General features: G+C 40.7%; 1 protein-coding gene across 1 annotated transcript in view; it reads left to right on the top strand.

The window, feature by feature from the left end:
* The window catches only part of efna3b (ephrin-A3b), a 61,813-nt gene extending 46,490 nt beyond the window's left edge, over positions 1-15,323 (top strand). The window contains exons 3-6 of the mRNA XM_044359408.1: positions 2,220-2,512; positions 4,392-4,457; positions 5,454-5,531; positions 11,939-15,323. Coding sequence (XP_044215343.1) covers positions 2,220-2,512; positions 4,392-4,457; positions 5,454-5,531; positions 11,939-12,057 — 556 coding nt within the window. The 3' untranslated portion in view covers positions 12,058-15,323. The remainder of the gene's footprint in view (positions 1-2,219; positions 2,513-4,391; positions 4,458-5,453; positions 5,532-11,938) is intronic.
* The last annotated feature ends 4,674 nt before the right edge of the window (positions 15,324-19,997 follow it).

Genomic DNA, 19,997 nt, shown 5'->3' on the forward strand with positions numbered 1-19,997 from the left:
TACATAAAAATGAGACTGCAGAGGTGTAATTAAAACTCATAGTTTTAATATCTTTAATTCTGTAGTCCTGTCCCAGAACACTAACTCAAACTCACTCTGCAATCGGCCGTGCACTATTTCATGATTATCCACATATTGTGCTCTTTTACTGTTTTCTACGTTTACACGATATTTTCTTATGGTTGCGCCACATTTTAGGGTAATTCTTCAAATCATTGATCACACACAAATCACACACCCCTCAAAGATTTCACACTATCAAATGTAAAAGTTGGCAGATTACGGTGAAATGCTTTGAAATGCTTGTTCACACACACAAACACATACGCAGTGGGAGTCCTAAAGCCAGCTTCTATTTTAGAGAAGTGATTTGCTCAAGATGCTCCGAGCTGCCCTCCCCCTCATTTTTCTCTCTTTCTTTTCTCCCATTATCCCTTCATCTCGGAGCAACTTGCTTTTCTGTGGTAGCATAGAACTGTCCGACTGCCTCTTGCCTTTTTTTTTTTTCTTTTTTCTGTCTGCTTCGTTCTGGCTCTCACTGCTCTCGTACTCAATTTACATTCACGCCTCCCTGGTGGAACCAAACTCATCCCTCACTCGTGTTCTTACTCTCTCTCTCTCTCTCTCTCTCTTTTTTGCATTGAAGCATTTTACGCTTTTTTTTGTACCGCTAATACCATAAGAAGTAAATCTCCTCTGCAGGCTAGTAAATGATGTAATGAGAGAAAGTGAGAGGAGATGAGAGGAGAAAAGAGGAGAGGAAAGGAAAGAAAGATATTAGAGAAATGGAGAGCAGGGAGAGAGAAAGATTCAGGAAGGATTTGAAGAGAGCAGTAAGGAGTGATGGAGAGAAGGAGACATTGGGAACAGTGTTTCGATCTTCATTTAATAATTGAATAATAATCTCCCTGGAGACATGACCTAGAACTGGCATAGAGGGAGAGAGGAAGCATCAGGCTGAGGATGACACGCTGCTGCCCCCTTGTGATTTTGCAGTGTCACCACTATAACATCTGAGTGTGTGTGTGTGTGTGTGTGTGCGTATGTTCATCGGCGTGTGTATGATTTACAACAGCAACCTGTCTCTGTCACACAGATATGGGCCTGTGTCTGTGATGGGGAGAAAAAGAGGGCTTTTGGATGTCAGGAAAGAATCTATTTCACTTTGTCACACAAACTACACACACAAACTACACACACACACACACACACACACACACACACACACACACACACACACACACTCCCAGACACAGAATCAGACCTTATCTTCCTGTCAAGCTGAGTCTTTTTTAGGGTTGACGCTGATATATGAGCTTTGGGGGTGGAGAAACGTGGCCAGGACGTTGACGGCTGACGTGAGCGCAACGTTGCGCTCAGGTTGATGTACGAGCACTGGGGTTAGGGGACAACACTGCGCTGACACCAAGAGAAGGAGCTGTGGCCCTGGGGCCTTGAGTCCATACTGAAGAGCTAGCTCCGCATTCTCTGCATGCAGCAGCCCCGCAGCCACAAATACACACAAACACACAGACACACACACCTGCTTTGTGTTATTAATAACTCGATAACTCCCAAACTCAGATCCTGGATGAACATTCGAACAGAAACGCATGCATACAAACACACGACATGCAGTTCAATGTTACGTGACTTTGCAGGGCTTGAATGTGTCCGCGGACGTTGTTTGTTGAGCGTTTACGTGACAAAGTGTAAAATATCTGAGAGGATCTGAAAATTTTCTAAACATACTTAGCACTTATTGTAGATGGTTATTGTAGATTGTAACTCTGCCAGTATACAAGCAATAGTGCAACTACAGTATGTACAGCACTACAGTTTGTGTGAATGTGTGATCGTATGTACAGTACGTACACCTCTGTGTAAGCACTTTCAAATATTATCTCAATATAATTGATATTATAATTAAACTATACTACTGTTCATACTCAGGTTTTCAATGACAAAATTATTTATTGTATGTGCTTGAAGACAGTCTTGTCAGTGCATTCTTAAAACTGAAATTTGACTGGTTGGCAATACAGGCTCCTCCTCCACAAATTGAGATGGGAAAACAAAATTTAAATGTCCACATGAAAATCAATGAGACATTTTAAGATGATATGGCTCCTTTAAAATATAATTTAGATGATACAGAAATATTAAAAGGCTTCTTTGTGGTTATTCACTCTGCCTCTGCTTTGTCTCTTTGTGTCCAGTCTGCGCAGGGAGGGCTACACAATGCAGGTGAACGTCAACGACTACCTGGACATCTACTGCCCTCATTACAATGACAGCCAACGCATGGTGGGCACCGGCGAGCAGTATGTCCTCTACATGGTCAGTTACCGAGGGTACAGGAACTGCGACCCCCAGCTGGGCTTCAAGAGGTGGGAGTGTAACCGGCCCCACGCCCCTCACGCGCCCATCAAGTTCTCCGAGAAGTTCCAGCGCTACAGCGCCTTCTCGCTGGGCTATGAGTTCCACGTTGGACAGGAGTACTACTACATCTGTGAGTGGACCAGTAACCAGTTTTAAGACAAGTGCTTGTGTTTGTCCTCAGAATTTAAGTGGGGAAAGCATTATAGATTATAGAAAAGGCTTGTTATTCTTGCAGGAGGAGGTCATTAAGACAAGAGTAGTAATCTACGATCTACGAGTATCTAAGACTGCACACGTTATTTTTTAATTGTTGCATGAATTTGATTAATGCTCAGTTCAGATTACAGACACACAATCTGTCCTGAGGTACTTTCTGGAAAACAAATTGCTGTTTCACATCTAATAATATCACCCTGCAGTCAAGCATCCATTTTGTTGATTGCTAATCAAATGAATTTGCAATACTTTGTTCCAAAGTGACACTCTATAAATAATGAATGGTTAGCTCGTCGTAAAACAATTTAAAAGCAAATATTTCAAACCAAAGACAAATATGTCATATTAAATAGCTGTACAATGAGGGCAGTACTTATTTAACCTACATTACTTGATAGGAGACGTCTCTAGAAGGATGTTTCGCCTGTGTTTGGTTCTCTACAGACTGGTGTTTGCATTTGAATGAAAGTTACTTGAACTTGAAAGGAAAGTTTGACAATTTGATGTTTAAAAAAAAAAATCCTGTAGCTTTATTAGGCTTTTTTCACAGCAGGCATTTTGACTTATACCAGTAGGAAAAGCACAGGTGTTACTAATAACATTAACCATGTTTTTATTCAAGTGTCCCAGTAACCCATGACAGTGTGACAGTGAGCCAGAAATCACAATATCAGAAAACTGAGACTAAAGCATCTAAATGGAATTCAGCTGTCATTGATTTTATTATTTGCACCTGTGCTTTTACAACTGTAACAGAAGCAAAATGTCTTCTGTGAAACTGTAACTATATAAGTATACTTAACTAAAATAAGCAAAATTAAGACTTATGAATTGTCTTAGTTATTATGAAGGTTGTGATTGTGGCCTTTTTCCTTGGTGCTCTTTTTTCTCAGTCTATGTTCATACAGCCAGTTGAGTCTGCTTGTCTCTCCTCAAGTGAGTGCTAAATATGGTCCTCATATATAGATATGGTATATAATATTAGAGTGTCTACTGCATTATATAAAGTTATATAACGTTTCTAGATGAAAATTTCAAGGAATTACCATCTAATTCTCTGAGTATAATTGGCTGGATTATGTCTCTTATCTCCGTCTTTGAAAGGCACAAAGACAGAGATAAGAGGGATGTGTCACGCTTTTATGACATAAATTCTGTGACCTTAACTATCTGCTGCATTTGGTAAACTACAATAGAACTACTTGATGAGACGCATTTTTGTCTGTACTAACTTCCACCATGGTTGCAACTGTTTCTTCATAAGTAATCTTAAGTAAATATATTTGTAAATCATAAACACTGGCTGTATGACGATGTGCCTGGGATCATATAAATCGCGGGATGCTGAATGGTTTAGCGATACACTGATCCTACGTTTTCTCTCCTGGTACTAAATCTGAAACCTAGATTTAAGGTATTGGCCGATACCACCTCACTGTGTGGAACTGATGTTCTCACTAGTGGGTATATTCAAACACACATTATGGGGCTTCTGCAAAGTTGCAATTGTTCTAAAAAGTTTTAGATTGACTGTGTTTAACAGTATTAAATGTGGAACAGTCACGTCTAGCTGATATCTGTTTAATAAGGTCAGTGTCAGCGCTAATACTTGGTGCATTGCTTTTGAAACGTTCTGGATTATTAATGCTGTAATGAATACCATCCTATCAGCATATGAACAGACAAAACTTTATTTCATTTGTGCAGGAAAATGTCCAACTCTGAATGCAATAAAAGCACATGAATAAACATCAGGATGGTGTTGATCTGTCATGCATTTTCTATTTTTAAAGCCACGCCCACCCACCATCACGGCCGCAGCTGTCTGAGACTACGAGTGTACGTCTGCTGCTCCACGGGTGAGTCTCGCACTTTATGTGTGTGTGTGTGTGTGGTGTATGACCTGTAATGCAATGCTTGGACCTGTTTACAGGCTGTACCTAGGCCCATCTGGCCCCTCTACCCATCTGGCAGGCACCGGGCTCCCCACAAACCCACACACACACACACACACACATACAGGCTGCATACAGATGCATACACAATCTAAATACAGTCTAAAACTGGCAGAGCTATTAATACTCGTGCTGAGTTTCCCCTGCAGCATTTTCACTCACAGCACAGATCCTCCCTCGCTCCTCTTTTTCTTTCTTTCCTTCATTCCTTCTTTCTCTTTCTCTTTCTTTTTCCTGTCTTACCCTCCTTTCTCATCACTCTCTTCTTCTACAGCAGCAGAAAGGAGCAGCTCCAGCTTTGAAGGCCCTCACCCCCTCTCTTTCCTCCCCTCTTTCACCCCTCCTTTCTCGCTCCCTGTCAGAATCCATTTATTGCTGTGTGCGGTCAGTGGGTGGCTATGTATATGTAGTGTTAACCTCTCTCACTCGCTCTCCTGCCACCCTTCAATCTCTCGACCCTCTCTCTCTCTCACACACACACACACATACACACACACATATATATACACACAGACTTTGATCCCTGGCCTGTCCGGTCCTTTTAACTTCCACAGCCCTGTAGTATTAACCTCTCCTCCCACCCCCTCCAACTCCATCCCTTTTCACACACTGCCTCTCCTCAGTTTGATCTCCCTCTCCCTCTCCCTCTCTCACTTTCTGGTTGTCTCTCTCAGGGCTGCTGGTGATGTTATGGCTTGTCAGTCTGTCTGCTCCGGGGGATTTTTTTAACCCCTACACCCTTCCCTTGCCGCTCTCTTGCACGTTTCTCTCGAAGATGTCAAGTTGGATGTAATTAAAATCCTTAGGGTAGGAGCAATGGTTTAACCCCTGCTCCCTCCCTCTTTCTCTGTCACACTCAATTTCTTTCTCTCTCTCTCTCTCTTTCTTCCTCTCTCTTAGCCTCTGACGTGGATGATGAGCCAGAGCCAACAGAGCCAGACTACACGCTTAGACCAGGCCTAAAAATTGACGATATCGGTGAGTCATGCACACAATCACTTAAACTTATACACACATAAACCTGAGTAAGTGTGGATCACATCTGTCTCGCCTGTCTGGATTCATAAAAACAGACATAGACTCGTGTTTGTCATTCAGATCACATCAGTCTCACATCGTGAAAATTAAAGCATAATAATCCCTTTTCTTTCCTATCGTCAACAAATCTCATAAATACACCAAAACTAATAATGTGGTAGTCCATCTCTCAGTTCTCATGCCCAAGCCCATTTAATTCTTCTGAAGAAGTTTAAAAACAAGTCACAACTTTTTTTTTTTTTTTTTTTTTTCAAAAAGGCTCAGTAATTTCCTAACACAGCTGGACATTCTAGTTTTTAGCCAATGTTACTCTAATGCATTTCTTGTATTTTCAATCGTGAAATAATACATACAGTATTTGGTGTGCACTACAGCAGCAGAGCGGTGCGTGTGGGATCAACTCAAAATAAACCACAATGCCCATGTTCATTGTAATGAAGGGACATGTGATCCAGTGCAACTGTGTAGCTCATTGATGTGTTTTTAATAGTTTTTGATTATACTTTTTATACGAATACAATGACTGATATTTCCTGCAGTTATATCAACTTAACAGACATCATAAGGTGATAAAATTAGTGCTTGTGTCATTCATAGTAGTGGAAGTCTAACAATCAAATTATGAGTGTTCATTTTTTGTATTACTTATGGCTTGTAACAGACAATGTGTTTAAATACAACCAAATATCAATTCTTATATCAATAGCTCTGTTCTTTACTGTCTTATCTTTCATTAATAATCAGTTTTGGTTAGGGGTGAGCGATATGGCCCTAAAATAAAATCAAGATATTTCAGAGTATTTCTGCGCTAATGATGTTCTCGACGATATGACAAAATACTCCTCACAGGATTTTTGGCTCTCCTCGTACTCAACCGGGTGTGTCTGCTTGTCGTGATGGAATAAGTTTGTTCTATTGTCCCCTTTTGTTGTTGCAGTCTTCTTGCACTTCTTACGTATTACTGTGGTTTGTTGTACGTCATCTGATCTTTTGTAACCAAACCACACTATTAAAATTGGAACAGTAGCAATGTTACTTTCGCTCTTAGCCATGTTTGTTGTTGCTGTGCGTCATTACCCACGTCATTACGTCAATAACTCATTATATTTCCATTATAATGAAATGAATTTTTTTTAGTCATATTAAAAATTATACAAATATTATTGTGAATGATATGATATGGTACACCCCTAATTTTGGTGTCTTTTTAGGGGAAAACCATATTTCAATATTGTCGCATGTAGATCAGGATTTAAATAATCTTTTCCAAATGCTTCCTTTCGGGCAACATCAAGCTCCAATCAGCTCTATCAATCAGATGATCTGGACAGCCTGAGTGTAGCCTGATAGGCAAAACCCAGGGCAGCAAAAAGTTCCCAAAGTACTTGCTTCTGCTCTGTGGGAACATAGTAATAAATCAAACTAGATGAACGCATCCATATTTTTATAATCTCAAAGCTCATCCAGGGTATGACAGCTAGACAGTAAGAGGACACTGATTATAGAGTCTGTCTATTTATGAAACTTTAAAAATGGGGTGTGTAGGGACAGCAGCGTAAATTTCGCCTATGTCTTTTCGTGATATTTGTTATTGCCTCATCCTTTATATACTGACAGCAAATCGATCATTATTCTCTGACGGCAGAGTGACCAGTTCACCAGCCACACAACAACAAAAGTGGCCAGCCGAAGTAAAATGTGCCACTTTCAAAAGAGACCTTCAGCACAGTTAACTTCACAGCACCAGCTGGCTTGGCAAGCTGCTGATCCTGCTGAACAACTCCATACATATTCATTTCACACTCATGGTTTTCACCCGGATAAGAAAACAGAGTTTCATGGTTATTCACCAAAAAAAATAGAGAAATTCATTCAGAAAAAGGGAGACTTGTTCAGATTTCTTACAGTTTCTACATCTTGGCAAGTGATCCCTATTTGCCCTTATGTCACTCTCGTCAGGATTACATGACCGGGTGAAATCATGGGAATCAAATGAATCATGCTAATTCTGTTAGCACTGGAACTTTATGGATTTTGGCAGCGATTTAAGGGAGAAGTAGAGCAGTAAATCAATAAGTGACAGACTTTAGTATAATCTCTCAGATGATCAAGTGGTATTTTCTAGTGTTATGGCAACAACAGCGCAACACCACAATAACAACATGCACAACTAGCTTGGCCTAGCTAGTTGCCACCCATTACACAACCAGACATGTGGGTATCAATCATGCTGTCTAGCGTTCACACTCTTCCTCAAGGTAGCCTGTAAAATATGGTGCCGTGTTGTTGTTAATTTGTGTGTGTGTGTGCGTCCGCACGCTCCAGTGTGTGCGTAATAAATAAGTCTGTTCTCATAACTGTCATGAGAAAACTCATCACTGCTGTGGCAAATAGCTGCAGGTTAAATGAGTTTGTTGAGATACCTCTCCTTTACTTCTTTTCCTCCCATTGTCCATTTTTCATCTTGTTTCTCCATGCCCTTCTCATCCTCCCGCCCTTTAATTCCCATCCTCCATTTTTCCTCCCAGTGCACAAGTAGGAATGCAGTGGAGGGGAAAGACACCAAAACTCAGTTTATTCACCTTTTGATGTGTGAAATTGAGTTTTTTTTTTTTCTTGTAGTATTTTTTTTTTTTTTTCAAAACGATATTAATCTTTTGGTTTTTTGGTATGCATTAATGCTATGATGGTGATGTAAGCTATATTAAAATCGAGAAATAATTATCAAAATTACATTGTTCATTTTTACCTCATGGGAATCACGGATTAGTTAGTTCGCCATTTGTTTGTCACTACATCACAGAACATTCTCATCACGTACCCTTATCACTTGTACTTTTTCACTGCTTTTCCAGAAAACACTTGTAAACACAAATGCAAAAGATGTTCATTCCAGTAACAAGTATACACTTGAATCCAAATCACCTAATTACAAGTTACACAGAAGAATATACAGAAACGAGAAGGTTATTTCCACGGAAGAATAGCTGTATTGGATGTACATGAAAATACTGTTAATATTTAGTAACGGCTGACACAATAGCAGAGCACAAATTACCCCAGCTCCTGTGGGTCGTTTTCACCTGTAGTGCTGTGTTTCCAATTAAATTAATAGGATAACCCAAGTGGTGCAAGAGGAAGTGAGGAAATCAGCAGGGAGCTGTGAAATGAACTGAAAACAAAGAGGCTGTACGGTTTTCCTATTCCCCTCCCTCGTTCTCAGTCCTCCTGACTGCCGGTTCGACTCATCACATCATAGTTTTAATTACCGTTCTTCAAAGTTCACATCAGCACATTCACACAAACACGAGACGACACACAAACTGCTCGGTTCAAATCGGCCTGATTACCGCGTCTGAAAATGTTTAACTAAGCTGAATGTTGCAGGCTCATATTGTAAACCGCCCGTCTCTCTCTCCCCTTCACTGCTCACAGTTTATTTCCTGGGCGCTGCCCCTTTCAATCAGTGTCTACAGCTCAACAGTGGTTCCCTCCTGAATACGACCTCTGGTATTAGATTTCATTTAGATCTCATTTACATCACAGATGGAATGGTGCTAGCAGCTCCCCGTGCAGCCATGTGATTACTGATGGCTTTCAGTGGGAGGATACTTATTTACCCACCCTGTTGGCTCAGGTTACTGCATCTGACGATCAGGTCCGGCCATTAGTGGAGAAATCAGAAGCTTTTTCTTTAATGGGTTTTATTGTAGCAATTACCACAGCTTTAAGCGACAGGGTGTTTGGCTTCCTTTGCCGGTAACATCAGGTTGGATGTCAGTGGGCAGAACATGGCATAAACTGTTATTCACTCATCTGAGTATCATCTCTGCTATTTGTAGCCATAATTGTGTTTTATGTTTTAATTCAGTCCAGTTCTGCCTGTGAATCATATTTGTTGTAAAATGTATAATTTATATACTTATAAAATGTACATATTTATGTGTTTTAAATTTAGAGCTAATTTAGAGCTACATGCGTATCAGAAATTACATCACTACACAATACATCACTTGGCACAATATTTCATGACATAAAATGTTATGTTATGCATTGTGGAGATAAAAAAACAGACATTACTATCAACTAAATTGAATCAATTATGCGGCCTAAATGGCACTTCTTTTTGTTTACATACAGTCATACTGCCAGAATGTGAAACTAAATTACACACATTAACACAGTGAACTGTCAGATGTGACAACTGATGTCTGAAAATGTACAGATTTTCTTTTGAAATGTCCTTGTCCTACATCAGAAACATAAAATCAGTTTTAAACATGTTTAAATGAGGTAAAGCTGACCAAGTTCAGAGATTTACTCTTTCAATGGCACTTTGACTTTGATTTTACATGTCAAAGTCAGTGAACTAGTCACACAGAGGTTTACTCAGACTATGAACGCAGTTGTATAATGTCCTCTGTGTCTTTGGAGGAGCTTTGTTAAGCCTTGAGTTTGAAAGAAGTGAGTTTTTATCAGTTAGGGGCTAAAACAGGCTAAAAGTTAGGATGTTTTAGTCTCTGCTGTATCATTTTTGACCATTTTCATTTCAACTGTCTCTCCAAAGTCCCCCAAATGTATGAAAGTGTAATTCTAAATCACTGGAATACATCTTTAATGAAAACAACTCATCTGGGCACCACCAACTTATAACGATAAAGAGGATTAGCACAGAGTTTAATCAACACCCCTCTAAGACAGTGTTGACAGCAATTATTGCATAACAATGCACAGGGGTTACATCAAATACAGTATTCTCTGTATTAAACTTCCATATTCAATGTATTGTCATACAAAATGTGTGTGGCTATTATCATTACGCCAAATTAGAATTCTTAAATATATTCTTTATACGTGTATAACATACAAACTCACTACAGATGATGGCTACTGACAAGCACACACTGACATGCACAAACACCACATTCAGACACAGACAGATGCTGTCATAAACACAGTCAGACACTAAGATACCTCCTTGTTCTTGTCAACATGACAATAACATTCATCGACGCCTCTAGGTGTCTGGGGTTCCTAATTACGAAAGGGATTTTACCTGCTTTTCTGCTTCGAAATGTGGCACGCACACACGCAAACACCTTCATACAAACAGCTTCCTTGTGCGATGTGATGTTTGGTCCTGGAACATGTCAAAAGGTCACAACGTACGTCACATACCCGCTGCACAAACAGCGCGCCAAAAGTGTGCGTCAATAATTACACGTGTATCTTTGACAGTTTGTGAGAGACAAGCGGGTATGTGTGGGTGTGTAATAAGGCGATTAGTAGAGCCACGCTTCAGAACCAGTTGTGCGAGATGCTCTGTAGTCTGCTGTTTGTGTCTTCAAAACCACATTCCTCTTGTCAGTCAGCACCAAAGTAACAGGGTGTCCCGACCCCTCAGGCGCACGCTCGGTTACAGAACGGTCAAAGCATTTAACCTGAACTCCGCCGCTGCATAGACCTCATTATATCGGCCAGCAGAGCATACCAGAACAGGCCATCTCTAAAACCAGGTGTCAGCCAGTCATCACTCTGCTGTCTGACCCACAAAACAGCTGAGAATATTTTGCAGTTAGATACGTCGTTAGTGGAAACACCGGGAATACCCCCATTTCAATTTCATGCCATCAAACCGCAAATACAGTACGTGCTAATCAACATCAGCCGGCCTGTGTGCAGACTTGAAGATTGCGCTCCTGTCTGGTCTCCGGGCTCATTAATCAAGTGACTCCAGAGGGTGTGTCTGGCCCCACATGTGTCTCATAAGTGTGGGCATGCAGTGAACTGTCTGGTGACTCCACTAGACATCAACACTCAGTGTGCAGCCCGCAACAAAAAGACCGCAAACTATTTTTAGGACCTCGCCAGGTGCATGTGCACGGGAATTTGAGGCTGGTTACAGTACGTACACTGTGTCTGTATGTGGGAGTGTGTGTGTGACTGGAAACGTGTCAGTTTATTAGAATAAGAGCTCTCTGATAACAGCTGCAGTCTGCCGAGACACTGCTGTGGTGTTGTCTTTGTAGCAGACTAACCATATTTCAGTGGGAGTGAGACCGTGTGGGCTGTTAGCCGCCTTTTGTGCAGTTAGACTGCTTCATTAAAACATTTTTGGTGATGTTTTAGTAAAAGCCCTGTAAGCAGATTATTATGAGCAGAGATAAACTTATCTTTTGAATGATGCTTTCAAGTTTTTGAAGTATAAGAAAATTATCAGCTTGTACTTGAAATTTTAATAAGACATTTCTTTTTCTTTCTTTCTTTCTTTCTTTCTTTCTTTCTTTCTTTCTTTCTTTCTTTCTTTCTTTCTTTCTTTCTTTCTTTCTTTCTTTCTTTCTCTCCAGATGAATTTAACCCTTTTGTTCCCAAGCTGGAGAAGAGTGTCAGCGGAAGCAGCCCATCCAGGGATCGCCTTCTCCTCACCGTGACAATGCTCCTTCTGGCCGCTCTCTTCATCTCCTAGCAACGGCCATCCCATCAGCGTCACCATGCCAACTAGCCTTGGGAGGGTGTACAGTATCAGCGGGTGGGACAGGGGGTAGTCTGGAGGAGAGGAGAGGAGAAGAGAGGAGAGTTAAGATATCACAAATATAGCAAAAGGCAAAACGAGCAAGACTTTGAAGAGAGTTTTCAAGCATCACAGTGTGAATGTGTGTGTGAGTGTGTGTTTGCACAGCTGTCTGTGTGTGTGAGGGAGTGTATTTTTGGCAGAGTTGAAAGACCTTCGGGCACTCGTTGACACAGACTGAACCCTGTATTGCATTTAAGTCAGCCTGTGCACAGATGCAGGTGGTGGTGTGGTAGGACTGTGAGTGAGTGTGTGTTTGTGTCTGTGTGTGAGTGTGTCTGAACAGGCCACAGGTTGAGCTTGTTGAATCATGCACACCACACAAAGCATTTATACAACAGGAGAGGCAGGGCTGAAATCCCAATAAAATAGATGAAAAACATCAAATCCACCCACCCAATTGAAACCACATGGAGACTTTCCCTTGGATTTGATTGGCTGTAACACTTCCTTGGGGCTAGTTGCCATAGTTTCTCGCAACAAGACAAACTGAACTCAAACGAACTGAATGAAATAGATTTCAGCAAAAGTGAACTGAAATTGCCTTTTTTTTTTGTCGTTGTTGTCGTTGTTGTCGATCTTGACGCTGTGAACTTGTCCCAGTCCGCGGAGGATAAAGGAACTGGCTAACGAACTGCGCTGGTCCCGTGTATGAGGCAAAGTAGCTGATAGTTCATAAACACACCCTGGGACTCCAGACGCCGGTGTTTTAGTTTCCATCTCCACTCTGCTGTGTCATCCTGTGTTCACCGTTAGTCTCCAGCACATCTCTGATGAAGGACTTAACAGGACTGGACGGGTTTTGGGGAAGCGAGGGGGGCGGGGGAGGGGGATCCAGAGCATTTAAACAATGAATCATTTCACTTTACTACTTTTTTCTGTCCTGTCTTTGAAGTATACTCGGTTAGTCCTCTGTCATCTCCGAGGTTAGCGAAGCACACGATGGCTACGGAGCAGCCATAGATACACTCAGCAATACTGCCCTCCTCTCAGCTGCCAGGAGAGAGCGACTGCAGGCTGTTTTGGGGGGAGAGGAAGAGGAACAGGGAGGGGGGGACGAAGGAGGAAGGACGGTCACCCACACAAGCATCTGTGGACAGGTCCAGCCCCACACAATAAGAAGCTCTCCACTGGTCCACGTCGGTGTAGCGACCTGCTCTACAAGTCTCATCATCTAAAACCATTCGTCAGATGCCACATGTAAACAGTTTTCTGTTACTGTATGCCTGTGTGTGTGTGTGTGTGTGTGTGTGTGTGTGTGTGTGCCCGAGTGACAAAACGTATGTCTGAATGTGCACTTGTGTGTGTGTGTGTGTTTGAGAGTGAGAGAGAATATTTTAAATGGTACTAATACATCCACATACTGTACATCTTATAAGAATGAAAATTCAAAAGGAAAAAAAAACAGAAAAAGAAATCAAAACACGACTAAAGCAACAAGTAATACATACAAACCAAGTGCTTTGGTGGGGAGGTATGGCAATTCAAATGTCAAACAACTGTACCAGTCAGTTGCTTCTGAATAGCGTTTCCATAGCAACTAGCACCTTATTCACCATGGCTACCCTACCCTGCCAACAATGGACTCTAGTAGGGCATGGCTTACCATAGTAGCTGATAACAATGATGAAGGTGATGATGATTAGAATGAAGATGACGATGACGATGGACTGCGAGCTGACATGCAGCTCACCCACCGGCATGTGAGACATTCAAGTACTTGTGTAAATGTCACAAACGGACAAAGAATGGATATTCAATGTCTTGAAATCTGCCAAGAGGAAATGTGATGTAAGCATTTTTTTTTTTTTTTTTTTTTTTTACAAATTTGAAGCTCAGTTTTCTCGTGGTTTGTTTGTATTTTTTTTTTTACTATCATTTTGTTGAGTTTGCTGTGGTGTATATTTGGTTATTCTGAGGGGAAACACAAGGGGTTTAAAAGTTGGAACTCGGGTGGGTTGAGCCATGTGTAAACTTGGGCTGTACTCTGCAAGTCCCTTAGCCAACTGATCAGAAGATCAAGTTCAACATCATATATGGCAGTGGTTCCCAATCATTTTTGGCCTCTTTCCCTAATAGTGAAGCTTGCAACCCCTGTGCACATTTTGCATATGTCTGGTCCAGGCTCTGGCCAGTTGAACCAAATGCTGATTATTTCTTCTGTAAATGTTTTATTTGTATACTTTTACAGTCCTCAAAAGCTAAAATTTTCTAGTAATTTTTAAGAAAAAACAGAAAGATTAGAAGAATCTCAAATAAACCAGATTTTGTGTGAAAGAAATGTCTTTCTACTTTCCTATCCTCTTAAGCATCTCACATTTATGTTGCTGTGTTGTGGTACTGATAACTAAGTTGGGAACCACTGATATATACTATAAGATTTAAATCTAAAGAAGTAATTTTTACTTTATTGTGTGCTTGTTGTTGGAGAGTAATGTGGATTTATTTTCCCAAAGGTGTGCCAAATTATTTTTAAACAAAATCTCGCAGCCACCTTTGAACAGCCCTCATCTTTTCATCTAACGAGAGAGAATTCTTATGGAAACAAATGAGGATCCTGTAGTTTTGGAGTACAGTCGAGTATATGACACTACAACCAGCCCAGGTGTATATGTGGCTCTTGGTGGGAGGGTGAGGTATAGGAAGGGCTCCATAGCTCTGGTGTGGAGCGGGAGGGTTGAAGAGCTGTGCGAGAGGGTAAATCATTCTTCAAAAAGTTGCACTTAAGAACTTAACATGAGAACAAGAGAGTGTGTGTGTGTGTGTGTGTGTGTGTCCATCTGAATGTGTGTGTGTGTGTGTGTCAGGGAGAGTAGGAGCTCATTTCTGTTAATCACTTCATGGCTGTGTGCAGGAGCTTTAGCATGAGATGCGGTTCATCTTTGTGTTTACCCGTGTGTGTGTGTGTGTATGTGTGTGTGTGTGTGTGTGTGTGTGTGCGCGTGTATGTGAGTGACTGAATGGTTGAATGAGTGAGTGAGCAACAGTCTCTTTGTTTCTGCTCTTTTCCACGTGCGTATGAACGAGGGAGTGTGACCGATTGTTGTCTGGCAAAACAACAAAAGCATTTAATAGTGTTGGAAACAACAATTACAATCATGTTTACCTTCGACTGGAATGACTTTAAATGAACTTGAAAATAAACTGTAAACTGAACAAACCATAACAGAGGTTATAACAATGATCATGATAACAAAATAATAAGCTTACAAATCTTACTTTTAACAAGATGTGTGTTCGGCTCTTTATTTATTTGCCTTCTTTCCTAATCCCCCCCCCCCTCTCTCTCCCTCCCATCACCCTCCCTGCTCTCTCTGTCTTTGAGGATCTGAAAAAAAGGGGGAATAAGCATGGAGCTAATCCAAGACAACAGATGGAGGGGTTGCAGGAAAGGTTTTACCTGGTATATTCAGTTCTCTGTAGATAATGTTGTTTGGGAGCTCACACATGTGATTTTCCATATCAAAGTTGGTGTGGCGACACTCTGCCTCAGCAGTAATACCTTTACACGCTCCGATTAGGAGAGATAAGCACTTCAATCACCAGCCCAACGTTTGAATGACAATAGGACAGGCCAGCAATGTGTACCTGTGAGTCTGGACTGGCTGATGGAGGGATAAAGCCCACTGCTGATTTCAGAGCGCAGCCAGGCTCACACTGTCTGTGATCTTATGCAACAGGTCTTTGTCATACAGGTGTAGATATATTCTCCTCTGACTAACAGGACAGCACAAGGAAGAAGATGGACAGATAAAGGTCATAAGACAGAGGTAAGGTGGAGGCTGTTTAGAGAGATGCAATCTGACAGATCTTTATTTCCTTAAGCTTCTAAATTGTGAAGCTTCTCTTTATCTTAGGTGATATTGAACTGAATGTTCTTTGGATTTGGAGCGTGGGTCGAACAAAACAAGTGATAAGAAGATGCTATCTTGGGCTTAAGGAAATTATGACTGAAAAAATTGGATGTCATGATTTTATGACATGTTAATGCATGTACCAAGTGATTAATTGGTTAATCAAGATTATCTGCAGATTAATCAACCATAAAAATATTTCATCAGTTGCAGCTCTATTCCATTCTTGGCTTTACAGCCTTTTTGTTCTATGGAGGATGAAACTTTTGCAGCCATCTCATCATATCTAAAGGAATTTTGATACTTGCTCAACAAACATTTTGGCTTTAATGTGATACAATCAACAAAAACAAGTCTTAGTTTTGCCTACAACTCAGTCATTTACACTCATTTTCACAATGCTTGAAGTGTGAAGAGTTGGACCAATTTTATTGCTAATATTCCAAGATTTTTATTTCGCTTTAAAACACAATACATAACAGATGGGTGTCATTATTGCACTGATCTTATGTTTCAAAAAAGCATCATCATTTCCATTTGGAAGCAGACACATCATCAGCCCAGTGGAAGAGGAGGATCCAGGCAGTGATTCAGACTTTGCGTAATGTTTGAGAAGTGGACTTGAGGGATGAATACTATGACTGACAACACCCAAAAAAAACCAACATATTCTGGCAATGTTAAGTCTGCTTTTCCCATAATCACCCTCAGCCTGACTCTCTTTAGGGAGACGTCAAGCTTCTGGATATTTCTGTTGAATTTGTAAAACATTTAAAACATTCCTCAGGCCGTTATTCTTCACTATGCTAATACATGACACATCAACAGGAATAGAGGGTCTAAACAGTGAATACAGCTTAATTTCAGTCAGATATAATTATATAATATTCTGTCCATTTATTCCCATCTCTAGGGTGATGCAGATGATTCACAGTATAACCCAAATAGGTGAATAACCAAAGCTCAAAGAATGGAAAACAAATTAGGTAAAAGGGTCACATGCAAAATGAACAATTGTGTCATTAGTAAGAATTCACTGAAAATGTTCACAAACAATCGTTTACTGCAGCACCCAATGATGACCACTTGGTGCCACTGTTCAGTCACAGCTTAGGTGAGCAGAGCTGCTGCTTCCTAATGCCTCTGCCTTGTAATCCTTTATCTGAAAACATAAATCCATTAAAGCCACAATGGCCATTGTGTAACTGGAGTCATTGGGATTAAAAATGCAGATTTATTTTACTGGGTTATGATATAACTGTTTATTTGCAGCATGTTGAAGCAGGTGAGTTCATGGAGATGATTTAGTGTGGCTCCACAGTGGTGGAAATGTGGCTGTGTGGAGGCCTAGGACATGTGCTTTCACATACCCACCGGTGAAAAATTATGCAACGAATATCCATCCGAGGCTTTAGCAAATGATATTGTTCGAACTCAAGGTCTCCCAGTCACGGACTTGAAGGCAGCGTTTCTGTCTGCATTCATTTATCACAATGAGTCAGGCTGAGCAGAAAAAATTCTGCGTACTCTGATTGTGTTTGTTTTACCGAGAAACCAATGTTATGCATGGGCAAGCTTGTAAATATGAAGCTGTTTACAATAGGCTTGTTCTACCAATATCTTAAACACACACCCAGACACACAGCTTCTTACTCCTTTGAGAGGATTTCTGACATTACAATTAACTTTAACTGTCTCCACCGCCAACATGAGCTCTTATCTTAAACTAAAAGTATTATGAGTTTTAACAGCAATACACCCTGTAGACAGTCCAGACAGTAAGTATTTAGACAGTTACGCATTTTTGTTCTTCAGGCTCTGCGGTTCAGCACATTTAATTTGAAATAACATAATGGATACAACATTAAAATGCCAAGCTTTAATTTGAGTAGGTTTAGGTCAATATAGAAAGAACTGTGTGGGAGATATAGTCCTTTAACACATTGTGCCCAAAGTTCAAAGTTTAACAGATGCACATGAAGTCAAACAAATCATCATATTTAATATTTTGTTGAAAATCCTTTGCAGTCAGTGCTCTCCCAGGCCTTCACTGCAGCCACCCTCAGCTCTTGTTTGCAGTGTGGTCTCTCTGCCTTTAGTCTGGTCTTCAACAAGTGGAATGCAGCTCAACCAGATTGAAATCAGATTAATGACTCAGCCAATCAAGGATATTCCACCTGGACTGCAACTATGATGTCTAAGCTGCCCAAAAACACCTATATCTCTAATCTACAGTGCATCATAAACACAAATGTTGTAGCCCAAAACCTCCCCCTCAAAGAAAGGAGGAACACTTAAAACATCCATTATATTTGTGTGTTAAGGGGTTATGGTGTAGCTACGGAGCCTACACTTGTAGCCGCTGCTACACCATAGGTGAAATGCGTCCCCTCACATGTCTTCAAACATAAGGATTTAAAGGAAGACTTTGATTTATTACAACTTGAGTTTTGTTTTCGTTGCTCTGGTCATTGGTTCAATCGGTCATAGTAACATTGTATTCACCAAAGTAATACACCACAAAAACTTGGCCTTAGCAGATCGCTTGGGGGAAAAAAAACTGCCAGAACAGCTACCACTTTATTTGGATATAAAAACAAAAATGAGCGCACACTCATAATACGTCATTACACATGAAAAACATGAGTATGCACAACTATGGCAACAACTGTTGTCAAACCAGGAAGTTGGTCTGTAAGCTGTGGACAGCTCAGATCACTGTAGCCTTCTTTTCCTTTTCCAAATTCATTTCACTAACCCATGGTTTGTTTACAACCTGAATGTCTGACCTCTCATGTTTATTGCCCCATTGGACCTATTCTTTGTGATGTCACTAATGTAACTCAAGTTGCAATAAATCAAAGTCTTACTTTAACATATGGCCTTAATTATTTATAAAACACCCCCACACCCAGCCATCTACAACACACCCATACACACATTAACCAGAAATACCAGGACACATATGAAACAGATGATGTCCTGTGTTAACACACACCCTGCTCCGTATGCTCCCTCAGTGACATTTGTGAGGTGATGAACCCTGTGACAAGCACAGTGATGAGGCAAGGGTAGCCCTCCTACTCTGCCTTATGTTTCCCGGTTAAAAACCTGCTCCTTGCCATGTGAACATGCCTTTCTGCCTCACATGTTGTCTTGTGCTCATGTATTTGGTATATAATATGTGAGTGTGTGTGTGTGTGTGTGCAATTCTAACTAACAAGGGTGACTGATGCAGCATCTTTCCAGAGCCACAGAAGGTGAAAGCTAGCTGAGTCACTGATGTCACATTGTGGCACCTGGGGCCAAGCTCGGAAAATTTTCTCGCCCACCTGCTTAATCATCAAATCTGCATGGTGATTAAACTCAGGTGTAGCTGATCAAGCTATTGGTCTGGGGGACAACAGGAGCTTTCTTTCCTCTAACAAAGAGTTGATATTTATCAACCAGTTTTAAGCTTTGCTGTGTTTTTCTATGGATTCAAAAAAAGCAAAATTCTAAAACTTTTTCTCAATCTTCTTTTTCTCTGTGATAACCCTTCACATGTTTAAGGTCTTAGAGGAATCCCCACTTGAACCAAATTTCTAGTCACAACAGCGTCTGGTTTACGCTAAAATAACTCACCAGTGCCTCCAAAGATCCCACCAGGTTTTGAAAATGCAATTTCATCACTGATCACTGATGCCGATCATTCCATTTCTCAAACCTCATGGGGAAAGCCTTATGGTTGAAGTAATAATCTGTCATTTTCATATGGACACATTTCTTTGCTATTTGCTATCCAATATTAAAACAACTCATAACCTGTTTGTGGAACATTTTATATGTTTTACATTCATTTAACCTTGCACCTTTCCTGAACAGGAGGTGATGTATACTTTGTTTGTGGAAGGGAGTTTTTTGGAGTAAACATGACATTATCATGAGAGTTGAAAGCTACGATTTCTGGACACACAATGAAAAGCGCCACATAGAACAACA

This window comes from Thunnus albacares, chromosome 8 (assembly GCF_914725855.1).
Source record: "Thunnus albacares chromosome 8, fThuAlb1.1, whole genome shotgun sequence".
Taxonomy (NCBI): domain Eukaryota; kingdom Metazoa; phylum Chordata; class Actinopteri; order Scombriformes; family Scombridae; genus Thunnus; species Thunnus albacares.